This window comes from Hylobates moloch, unplaced genomic scaffold (assembly GCF_009828535.3).
Source record: "Hylobates moloch isolate HMO894 unplaced genomic scaffold, HMol_V3 SCAFFOLD_1, whole genome shotgun sequence".
NCBI classification, from domain to species: domain Eukaryota; kingdom Metazoa; phylum Chordata; class Mammalia; order Primates; family Hylobatidae; genus Hylobates; species Hylobates moloch.
Genome location: NW_026652276.1, coordinates 113,007,715 through 113,020,342, shown reverse-complemented (window position 1 = coordinate 113,020,342; position 12,628 = coordinate 113,007,715). Strand labels below are relative to the sequence as shown.

General features: G+C 44.1%; 1 protein-coding gene across 6 annotated transcripts in view; it reads right to left on the bottom strand.

The window, feature by feature from the left end:
* Window positions 1-9,341, bottom strand: part of LOC116478801 (zinc finger protein 680) — a 71,013-nt gene extending 61,672 nt beyond the window's left edge. For 4 of the 6 annotated variants that reach the window (XR_009214983.1, XR_009214981.1, XM_032757737.2 and 1 more), the window contains exon 1: window positions 9,190-9,329. Coding sequence is in view for 4 of the 6 variants with exons in the window: in XM_032757737.2 (XP_032613628.1) it covers window positions 9,190-9,219 (30 nt within the window). In the remaining 2 variants the exon portion in view is untranslated. Of the gene's footprint in view, window positions 1-9,189 lie in introns of all 6 variants that reach the window. The other 2 variants (XM_032757729.2, XM_032757745.2) reach the window with 2 other exon arrangements.
* Window positions 9,342-12,628: the final 3,287 nt, after the last annotated feature.

Here is a 12,628-nt window from a genome sequence, read left to right as displayed (position 1 = left end):
AAAAAAAAAAAAAAAAAAAAAAAAAACATAAGAGACCAAAAATTCCAGGAGTTAAACCTTTGTAAAAAAAAATAAATAAATAAATAAATAAGATAAACAAACCACTAGGTATAATAATAAAGAAATAAGAGAAGGTCCAAATAAACACAATTAGAAATGACTACCACTGACCCCACAGAAATACAAATAACTATTGAAGTCTACTATGAACACTTGTATGCACATGAACTAGAAAATCTATGCACACAAACTAGAAAATAGAAGTTTCAGGATACAAAATAAGTGTACAAAAATCAGTAACATCTCTGAACATCAACAACATTCAACCTAAGGCCAAATAAAAAAAAATCCCATTCACAATAACAACAAAAATAATAAAATGTCTAGGAATACAGCTAATCAGGGAGGTGAAAAATCTCTATAGCAAAAATTACAAAATGCTTCTTAAAGAAGTCAAAGATGGGCACCCATTTTATGCTCATGGATAGAAAAGATTGATATCGGCCGGGCGCGGTGGCTCACGCTTGTAATCCCAGCACTTTGGGAGGCCGAGGCGGGCGGATCACGAGGTCAGGAGATCGAGACCACGGTGAAACCCCGTCTCTACCAAAAAATACAAAAAATTAGCCGGGCGTGGTGGCAGGCGCCTGTAGTCCCAGCTACTCGGAGAGGCTGAGGCAGGAGAATGGCGTGAACCCGGGAGGCGGAGGTTGCAGTGAGCCGAGATCGCGCCACTGCACTCCAGCCTGGGCGACAGAGCAAGACTCCGTCTCAAAAAAAAAAAAAAAAAAAAAAAAAAAGAAAAGATTGATATCATCAAAATGGCCATACTGCCAAATGAAATTTACAGAATGCTATTTCTATCAAACTACCAAAAACATTCTTCACAGAACTAAAAAAAGTATTTTAAAATTTATATGAAACTGAAAAAAAAAAAAAAAAACCTGAATAGCCAAGGCAATCATAAGCAAAAAGAACAAAGCAGGTGGCATTACATTACCTGACTTCAAACTATACAACAGAGGTACAGTAACCAAAGCAGCATGATACTGGTACAAACACAGACTATAGAACAATGAAACAGAATAGAAGCCCAGAAATCATGCCACACACCTACAACCATCTGATCTTCTACAAAGCTCACAAGAGCAATGCAGGAAGAATTCCCTATTTAATAAATGGTGCTGGAATAACCAGCTAGCACTATGTAAAAGACTGAAACTGGATGCTTTCCTTACACCATATAAAAAAAAATCAACTCCGGGTGATTAAAGACCTAAATGTGGAACATAAAATTGTAAAAAACCCTGAAAGAAAATCTAAAAAATACCTATGTCAATTGGATAAAGAAAATATTATTGACATAGGAACTGGCAAAGATTTTATGATGAAGATACCAAAAGCAATTGCAACAAAAGCAAAACTTGATAAAAAATGGGACCTAAAGAAACTAAAGAGCTTCTTCACAGCAAACTATCAATAGAGTAAACAACCTACACAATAAAAAGAAAATATTTGTAAAATATGCTTCTGACAAAGTTCTATTATTCAAAATTTGTAAGGAATTTTTTTTTTTTTTTTTTTTTTGAGACGGAGTCTCGCTCTGTCACCCAGGCTGGAGTGCAGTGGCGCAATCTCGGCTCACTGCAAGTTCCGCCTCCCGGGTTCACGCCATTCTCCTGCCTCAGCCTCTCCGAGTAGCTGGGACTACAGGCGCCCGCCACCACGCCCGGCTAATTTTTTGTATTTTTAGTAGAGACGGGGTTTCACCGTGGTCTCGATCTCCTGACCTCGGGATCCACCCGCCTCGGCCTCCCAAAGTGCTGGGATTACAAGCGTGAGCCACCGCGCCCGGCCTGCTTCTTGAGTTCTACCCAGCTTCCAGCACTTAGAAGCTGACGACTCAAAATGGAGGGGCTTTAGGGGTCCCAGGTCAGTGTGTCTGGTGCTGCATTGTTCAACTACTGTTGAACTAGAGTAGTCCCCAGTCTCATGTGGCTGTTTAAATGTGCATTAGTTAAATAAATTCAATTTCCCATAAATCTAATTTAAATCAGTTCCCTAGTTGCTCCAGCTACATTCAAGTGCAGGTCAGTAGCCAAAAGTAACTTTATTGGACAGTGCAGACATAGAACATTGCCATTATCACAGAAAATCCTACAGGACTTTCTGTGTAGAAATATGTAGACACTATTTCCAGCCCCCAGCAGTGGGTCAGATCCTTTACCTAAGCCTGGATCTCTCCAGCTTTCTCCCTGCTCCTTACATCCAGCAGCCTCTGGCTGGGGCCTGCTTCCCCACAGAAACAGTCTGAGACAGGTCTGCCATCTGCACCGTTCTCCTGACACACTCCCTCATCTCAGTGACTGTTTCATTCAGCAATTACTCACTGCGCATCTCCTATGTGCCAAAAAGTACACTAGGGCTATGGTGATAAACCAGACAGAGCTCCCAACCTAAAGAAGCATATGTACTAGAGAGAGGAGACAACAAAGAAAGCTTGGATAATTACAAGGAAACAAAACATGGTAGTAACATGCAAAGTGGGGGTGATTTGGTTGAGTGTCAGGGAAGCCCTGCCTGAGGAGGGGACATTTCAGCTGATTTCTAAGTGGGGAGAAAATCTGGGAATGCACAGTCCAGGTAAAAGGAACATCCAGTAGAAAGGCCCTAGGTGGGAATGAGCTTGTCAAGTTTGAAGAAAAAAAGACCACTGTGGCAGGGGCTTAGCAGGTGGAGGAAGAGCGTTGGGAAATGAATTTGGACAGAGAGGCAGGAACCAGACTATGTGGGTACTGGAGGCTGGGGCCAGCAGGCAGGTTAATTGTATTCTTAAATCAGTAGGATGGTTTCCAGGAAGGAATTGACATGATTTTGTGCAAGGATGCCAGCCCGTATCAAACTGGAATTTTCTGCCTCCCCCACCAAACATTGGCTTCCCAGGGCTGCAGGTCTCTGTGACTTCTCTTCGCTAAGCCCATATGACATGCAGCAGAGAAGCAGGGACTAAGTCAGTCATGCCAGGATACAATAAAACCTTAGGGTCTCTAAAAGGCTCAGAAGCATGAGAGCACATAGCCTGGAAAACAAGAGACTTTTGAGGACTTGAGCCCACAATTTAAATGATGCAGCAGTTGTGGTGTCTGCAGAAAAATCAGTGGACACCTTGCCTCCCTGCCGTTTTGATTAAGCACATTATGTATCAAGCTGAATGAAAAAACAGAAGTACTTTTGCAACCTGAGATCGATCAAAGTGAGCAAGCACGCCCACTCTAACACCAGCCCCTGTCACGCCAAGAGTCAGGTTCCAGCCCATGCTGAGGTCCCAGGAGAGTGGGTGGATGGGTGGCAGGCAGCTGAAAGAACAGTCAGGGGGCCATAGGCAGATGAAATATGATTTTATTCAGCAGCTCTCTTACACTGTCCCTGCCTGCTCCGGCTCTGCAACTCCTGCCGCTCCCATGCCTGCAGTTGCGTTCCCTGCCCTGCAAGGCTGGCTCTCCCTTACAGGGTCAAAAACTTCACTCTCTCTCTTTGGATGCGAGGCGTATGCACAGCATCACCAGGGCAGTTATACCTTTTACAAACAACAGTGGCTCTGAGCCAGGTGATGAACCTTCCCATATTACGGCTACATAGCTGTGATTATATAACAAGTCCTCCCTGACTGGGCACAGTGGCTCAAGCCTGTAATCCCGGCACTTTGGGAGGCCAAGGTGGGTGGATCACTTGAGGTGAGGAGTTTGAGACCAGCCTGGACAACATGGTGAAACTCCGTCTCTACCAGAAATATAAAAAATTAGCCACGTGTGGTAGTGGGCGCCTGTAATCCCAGCTACTCAGGAGGCTGAGGCAGGAGAATTGCTTGAACCCAGGAGGTAGAGGTTGCAGTGAGCTGAGATCGCACCACTGCACTCCAGCCTGGGTCACACGGCAAGACTCTGTCTCAAAAACAACAGCAAAAAAAACCTAAACAAACAAATAAAAAAAAACAAGTGGATTTATATGACTGTGCTCCAAACTTGCGGAGTCACTCTGGCCCGGATGTCTGCCTCGGCCTATTCCTGACCAAAGCACATCCATGTACCTTACAGCCCCCGAAATGAATAAAGCCTTTCCTAGAAGTTGCCAACTTCCTAATGAAAACTTTGCTCTTGACTTTGGTAATATCAAAATTTGCAGACATATGTGGAAGGAAAGTAAACTCTTGGGACCCTGAACTCGCTATGCCAAAAGTTAAGCTGGGAACTGCGTCATGCAAAGATTGGCTTCCTTTTATTCCCAAACAGATAGCTGTAATTTCACATGGTTACTTTATCTTGTATAAAATGTAGAGTTACTGAGGGAGAGAGAGAGGGAGGAATGCATGACTGACTTCCCCGACCCCTTTCTTTCTACATGTAAAATACAGATTCACTGAGTGCTAATCAGAGCCTCATCACCTGCACTCTCTGTTGTTTCCCCCACCCGGCCTTTTTTCTTCCCCTCCCACTTGCTCTTTCCTCTTTAAATACTGAAGTTCCCAAAACATTCTTTGGAAAAAGCACAGGACACAGATCCTATTGCGACTTGTGTTTATTTCTCCCCAGTGTGTCCTCAACATTAACAAAATAAATCTCAAAATACTGAAAAAAAGAAAAAATGAAAGCAAGCCCTTTTCTGCCTAAACTTTGCAATCTTTAAAGATTTATAGTTGGTGCTTCCTCCTTTGGAATTCTAATTTTTTTTACATAAATCTGTTTTATTTTACAAAGTCTAGAAACTGCCTCAAAACAATAACAACTTCATCTTCAGTAAGACCCTCGCAATCCCCTTCCATCCTAACCTTAACTGCATCTGCCTGTGGGTCCCCAGATTTCCAGAGCTCTGTAGCTTTTCTCAGTATAAAGGCTTCTTCCATGGCTAGGGTGAGCAGCCTGAGACATCTGCAGGGGCGGCTCCCCAGAAAGAGCTGGGCCTTTAACAACCTCCTTTTGCAGGCTCAATATTAGCCTTAGCTTGGAGTCACTGGGCTCAAGCTTTAGTTTTCATGTCTGAGTTATTCACTTCACTTTTGAAACTAACGGTTTGAACATTCAGCAAAATTACTTGAACACAGTGCTCATATAAGGGGAGGAATTTTTTTTTTATTTGAGATGAAGTCTCATACTCTCACCCAGGCTGGAGTGCAGTGGCGCGATCTCGGCTCACTGCAACCTCCACCTCCTGGGTTCAAGCAATCTCCCTGCTTCAGCCTCCCTAGTAGCTGGGATTACAGGTGCCTGCCACCACACCCAGCTAATTTTTGTATTTTTTCCTTTTTCTTTTTTTTTTTTTGAGATGGAGTCTCACTCTGTCACCCAGGCTGGAGTGCAGTGGCACGATCTCAGCTTACTGCAAGCTCCGCCTCCTGGGTTCACGCCATTCTCCTGCCTCAGCCTCCCGAGTAGCTGGGACTACAGGCACCCGCCACCACACCTGGCTAATTTTTTGTATTTTTTTTAGTAGAGACGGGGTTTCACCATGTTGGCCAGGATGGTCTCGATCTCCTGACCTCGTGATCTGCCCGCCTCAGCCTCCCAAAGTGCTGGGATTACAAGCGTGAGCCACCATGCCCAGCCAATTTTTGTATTTTTTAGTAGAGATGGGGTTTCGCCATGTTGGCCAAGATGGTCTTGAACTCCTGACCTCAGATGATCCGCCCACCTCGGCCTCCCAAAGTGCTGGAATTACAGGCTTGAGCCACTGTGCCTGGCCAGGGAGGACTTTTTTGAAGATGCTTAGATTTTACATCTCAATAACAAAAGCAAAAGTATTCCTTTTAGATAATGTATTACTTTATTGTTTTCATTAAAAATTATGTAGTAAACAATTATTCATATGGAAACACTTCTAGGAGGTACCAAGTTTCATCTCATAAAATTTAGCATAAAACTCAGAAATCAAGATAACAGGGTATAGACTAGAAATATTCACTGTCACAAATTTACCCTGCAAAAAGAGGTACTAATGTTTTCAAGAATCTATGTGGCCGGGCGCAGTGGCTCACGCTTGTAATCCCAGCACTTTGGGAGGCTGAGGTGGGCGGATCACGAGGTCAGGAGATTGAGACCACAGTGAAACCCTGTCTCTACTAAAAATACAAAAAATTAGCCGGGCGTGGTGGCGGGCGCCTGTAGTCCCAGCTACTCGGAGAGGCTGAGGCAGGAGAATGGCGTGAACCCGAGAGGCGGAGCTTGCAGTGAGCCGAGATTGCGCCACTGCACTCCAGCCTGGGCGACAGAGCGAGACTCCGTTTCAAAAAAAAAAAAAAGAATCTATGTAACTTCACCAATTATCTACCACATTTTCTGGTGGAAATGTATTCATTTTCTTTTCTTTTTTTGAGACGAAGTTTCGCTCTTTCGCCCAGGCTGGAATGAAGTGGCACAATCTTGGCTAACTGCAACCTCCGCCCCTGGGTTCAAGCAATTTTCCTGCTTCAGCCTCCCAAGTAGCTGGAATTACAGGCATGTGCCACCACGCCCAGCTAATTTTTGTATTTTTAGTAGCGACAAGGCTTCACCATGTTAGCCAGGCTGGCCTCGAATTCCTGACCCCAGGTGATCCACCCACCTTGGCATCCCAAAGTGCTAGGATTACAGGCGTGAGCCACTGCACCCGGCCGGAAATGTATTCATTTTCTAGAGCCAAAATGGAGAAGAGATTTTCTCTATTTTGTCCCTAGATAGCTAGCATTCTAAAAGTTAAGGCTTGGAATTCTGTTTGAAATTACCCAGCTAGGCTGGGTGCGGTGGCTCACACCTGTAATCCCAATACTTTGGGAGGCCAAGGCAGGTGGATCACCTGAGATCAAGAGTTTGAGACCAGACTGGCCAACATGGTGAAACCTCATCTCTACTAAAAATACAAAAATTAGCTGAGCGTAGTGGCTAGCGCCTATAGTCTCAGCTACTCAGGAGGCTGAGGGAGGAGAATCACTTGAACCCAAGAGACAGAGGTTGCAGTGAGCCAAGATCATGCGACTGCACTCCAGCCTGGGTGACAGAATGAGACTGTTTCAAAAAAAAAAAAAAAAAAGAAAAGAAAAGAAAAAAAAAAGAAATTACCCAGCCATAAAAAAACTACCTGTGACAATTACTAAACTCAGTCTGGAAAACAAAATAGTAAATGAGAATTTTTAACAAATGGAATATATGTAGATATTAATTTTTTTCTGAAACTCACCTCTTTTATACCATTTGTAAATATTTTACCTTTTAATTTCCTTTCCAAATTTTTCACTATTTATCTTTCACTCTTTTTTCATCATATTTTTTTCACTATTTTTCTGCCCCCTTAGAGAATCCAAAAGACAGAAATTATTTCTATGTTTTTCCCTCAATACCAGCATCTGATTGACCAGCAATGTGTCCCAAAGAAACGGAAGCTGAGTTGGGTGAAGACAATCTTAATGTCTCAAGGTGTCAGCTTTTCCAAGGAAGAGTACAGCAGGAGATTTCTCTCAGCCCCAGGGCATCCACCTGCTCTCTCGAGAGGCTACACTTTGTACCTCAGGCAGTCCTACGGGAGAAAATGACCCAGGAGCTGATATTCATTAGGCACTCTAGCAGACATAGCCATAGTGGGTATCTTGATTCATCCCCAGACAGTACTGAAACCCAGGACCAGGAAAAATCTGAAGGGTGGCCGAGGACACATCACCCCATAAAGTTTCCCACTGTGACCCCCCAAAATTCTGATAAGATCTCTGTGCCTAAGGAAGATAAAAGGAAAAGAGGCGCAGAGATTTTTTACAATAGTGTCCTGGGATTACTCTTTGCTTTCTTCTTATAGAAAATTTTTACAAACGGCAAACAAATCTTTTAAAAAGTACCATCCAATGATTTCTCAAAAAATGATTAATTAAAATATAGTATCAAAAATGTACACTAGGGCCGGGTGCAGTGGCTGACGCCTGTAATCCCAGCACTTTGGGAGGCCAAGGTGGGCGGATTACGAGGTCAGGAGATCAAGACCATCCTGGCTAACACGGTGAAACCCTGTCCCTACTAAAAATACAAAAAAATTAACCAGGTGTGGTGGCGGGCGCCTGTAGTCCCAGCTACTTAGGAGGCTGAGGCAGGAGAATGGCGTGAACCTAGGAGGCGGAGCTTGCAGTGAGCCGAGATTGCGCCACTGCACTCCAGCCTGGGGCGACAGAGTGAGACTCCGTCTCAAAAAAAAAAAAAAAAAAAAATACATTGGCCGGGCGCGGTAGCTCACACCTGTAATCCCAGCACTTTGAGAGGCTGAGGCAGGCAGATCACAAGGTCAGGAGTTCGAGACCAGCCTGTCCAACATGGTGAAACCCGTCTCTACTAAAAATACAAAAATTAGGCGGGCGTGGTGGCACGCGCCTGTAATCCCAGCTACTCGGGAGGCTGAGACAGGAGAATCGCTTGAACCCGGGAGGCAGAGGTTGTAGTGAGCCGAGATCGCGCCACTGCACTTCAGCCTGGGCGACAGAGCGAGACTCTGTCTCAAAAAAAAATAAAATAAAATAACTCAAATACATTTTTTTTGTAAATTATTACTTTGGGGGAAATAAAATTCTTGCTTAACCAACTATAAACTGCCAAGTACCCTCCGATTACATAACCAGAAAATTTCCACTTTGATCTTACAAATTAAGAAGCTATGTAACTGTACCTAACCGATTATTGAATATGGTTTTATTCATCATACACCACTAAAAAGTCTTTCCTTCAAGCCCCTCCCATGGACCACAAATTACAAATCATAGCTGGGTGCTCTATGATTTTTGAACCACTCTTCTATTTTTAAATATATTTGCAGTGACTTCCATGAATTTTTAATAGAAAAAAGGAGGGACTGGGACCCCATGGACCAAAGCTCTTCCCATTTATGAACCCTGCACCCCGAGTTATCGGGCAGAGATGCGGCACTGCGGGTGCAGAGCTGCCCAGCGAGGGCTCCAGGCCAAGGCACAGTCACTGCGCAGAGAGGAGACATGACGCCCGGGGTCCGGCTGTCAGCCCAGCCGCCATCTTATGGCTGAAGGGGACTGAGGGCCGAGCTGCGCCAAGGACAACACGGGCCGCGGATTTTGGAGCCCAGTGCTTGGAGCCTGGAGTCCTGCCACAGCCACTTCCGACCGGTTCCAACCAGCCCCTCCCCCTCTCTCCGGGTGTCGGACCGCACTCTCACCATTTCTAGGCTTCCAGGTGGTCCTGGCATCTTAGCTGTGCATCTCCCAATACCTGCAGGTAACGGAGCCACAGAGGCTGGGCCTCTAGGAGTAGAAGACACAGAGCAGTAAAGACTAGACCTGGAGCTCCCGCAGCAGCTAGAGACAAAGGCCCCGCCAAATCCCGGAAGCCGTCCTGTCCGCTCCAGCTGCGTGCCTGATTGGATGGGTCCCAGCCCAGCGTCCCTGATTGGATAATGTTTAGGGCCCCACCCCCTAATGCCCTGAGTGACAGAATATGTGCTCAGCTGCTGGGCTGAACGTAGAGAGTGAAATCCAAGCTGCCGCGTTCTCAGGCAGGGCTTCCTCCCTGAGCGGACCAGGCTCACCCCAGAGGGTATTTGCATATAACCTTGTGTATAAGGACGTATGCCTTTATAAATAATATATTATGTGGCTATTCACACATGAAAATAATGCAATAACAATTATTTAAAATTTTCCAATTTTATGAGCTCCCTGGCTTCTTGTCCTTTGAGCGGGTAGCCTGACATTTTTTTAAAAAAGGCAATCCTCTGAAATTGAATGTGAGCCACATGTGAATTTTAAATTTTCTAGAAGGAAAATTTTAAGAAGAAAAAAAAACAGGAGGAATTCATTGTAGAAGTTTAATTAACCCAATATATCCAAAATATTATCATTTTAATATGTGACCAGTATGTAATTATTAATAAAGTATATATAATTTGGAAAAAAAATTAAAACTATGTATTTTACCTTTCTACCACATCGCAGTTCAGACCAGCCACATTCCACGCACCCGGTAGCCACAGGTGGCCAATAGTTGCCACATTGAAGTGCAGCTCTGCAGAAGATGAAATCCTCAACATCCCTTTTCTTTTTCTTTTCTTCCTATTTCCTTTCTCTTCTTTTCTTTCTTTTCCTTTCTCTTCTCTTCTTTTCTTTTCAGAGTCTCGCTCTTATGTCCAGGCTGGAGTGCAGTGGTGCAATCTCGGCTCACTGCAATCTCCACCTTCTGGATTCAAGCAATTCTCCTGCCTCATCCTCCCCAGAGTAGCTGTGATTACAGGCATGTGCCACCATGCCTGGCTTATTTTTGTATTTTTAGTAGAAATGGAATTTTGCCATGTCAGCCAGGCTGAACTCGAACCCCTGATCTTAAGTAATCCTTCTGTCTCATCCTCCCAAAGTGCTGGGATTACAGGCATGAACCATCACACCGGGCTCGAACATCCTTTTTCTGCCATAAATAAGGGGAAAGTCTTTCCCTACCAACATCTCTCTTCAGTTCCAAGGGTAGAATAGATAGTGGCCATAGAAAGAGCAGAGGACAGCAGGAATAAAATAGCAACAGGAAGACCACCTGTTGCCCACCTTTCTTCCAGAGATCAGACAGTGAACAAAGGACAATGGGGCCACAGAAGAAGAAAGTTCTATGTCTACAGATCCCTCCCTGGTCTTTCTTTTTCTTTTTTTCTTTTTTGAGACAGAGTTTTGCTCTTATCACCCAGGCTGAAGTGCAATGGCGTGATCTCAACTCACTGCAACCTCTACCTCCCGGGTTCAAGTGATTCTAGTGCCTCAGCCTCCCGAGTAGCTGGGATTACAGGTGCCCGCCCCCATGCCCAGCTAATTTTTGTATTTTTAGTAGAGATGGGGTTTCACCATGCTGGTCAGGCTGGTCTCGAACTCCTGACCTCAGGTGATCTGCCTGCCTCAGCCCTCTAAAGTGCTGGGATTACAGGCGTGAGCCACCACGCCAGGCCATGTCCCTAGTCTTTACCTCCAATTAAAAACAAGCTAATTTTGCTATTTGTCCTTGGCCCTAATTGTCAAGCTGTGGTTACCTGTTTTCTTCTGTGGTGTGGGGAATTGTGTGAGTATAAGCACCAATCACATGCATACATGTCTACATGTATTTCTGCATTATGCAATATTCTCTTACAAGACATCCAACTTTGAATAAGGAGAAAAATCAGTACCTTTATGGGGCCCACCATTAGAAGGTAACTAGAAATCAACTTGTCATTAAATCCTGGCATCCTATCTGCACCGAGTGCATGTATTAATTAGCTATCGCAGCGTAACAAACCAGCCAAAACTTCTTAGCTCATAATTGAGATGATCACGAATTTAGATTGGGTTCAGTGGGCCATTCTTCTGTTTTCAGCTGAGCTCCTTCAGACATGTGTCAACAGCTGCTTCGTGACTAGGCAGCTGTGCTTCTTAGGGTGAGCTTCTGCTTGTAGGGCTGTCAACAGGCACACCTTGCTTCTCAAAATCAATGCCCAACAACACATTCTTTATTTTTCATCAAAAAAACTCTAAAACTTAAAAAAAAGTTAGAGAAATTTAACAAAGTTTAATTGAGCAAAGAATGATTTGCAAATAAAGCAGCCTGTGGATCCAGAGCAGGTTCAGAGAGACTCCAGTACATCTTTTGGTGGAAAAAGATTTATGGACAGAAAAATCAAAGTGACACACAGAAAATGAAAGTGAGATACAGAAACAGCCAGATTGATTACAGCTTTGAATTTGTCTAATTTGAGCATGATTGGAACAGTTTATGTTATTTTATTGTCAAAAACACAGTGGTTGGTACAAGAATGGGTTACAGCCTAATTACACATATCCAGTTAGGTTTCAGTTTACTATGTACAAAAAGCCCTACTGACCAAAAGTAACCATGAAAGTGGGCAGCTTTACACTGTAATTAAACAATTTCTCTCATTTGTTCATCTTCTCAATTTTGAGAGTTAGACCAAAATTTTAGACATTGAAACCAATCTAGCACCATCAAAAATGTACTTATTGGCCAGGTGTGGTGGCTCACGCCCGTAATCTCAGTACTTTCGGAGGCCGAGGCAGGTGGATCATCTGAGGTCAGGAGTTTGAGCCCAGCCTGGCCAACGTGGTGAAACCTTGTCTTAAAATCGCGCCACTGCACTTCAGCTTGGGTGAGAAGAGTGAAACTCCGTCTCAAAAAAAAAAAAAAAGTACTTTATTAGTCTCAAATTCCACTGTGAAATAGCAGAACTGTGGGTTTGTAAAGTGGAAGGAAACAAAGACGTCAAGTTCTTATTTTTTTAAAAGGGTTACAGTAAAGGGGAGCTCTTCAAGTTGAAATATGCTGTTTACAGAAAAAAAAACAAAACCTGGTCTGTTTTAGGATTTATCTATTTCTTTAAATTTTTACTTTGATTATGTTACTTTGTTATGGAGTCACTTTAGCATAAGTGACTCCACTTTAGTTTGATTTGGTCTGTTTGGATCTATCGCACAAGCACAGTCCAGAATGGTGGACTCTAATAATTTTGGTTAAAAAATATCCCCTTTGGCCGGGCGCGGTGGCTCACGCTTGTAATCCCAGCACTTTGGGAGGCCGAGGCGGGCGGATCACGAGGTCAGGAGATCGAGACCACGGTGAAACCCCGTCTC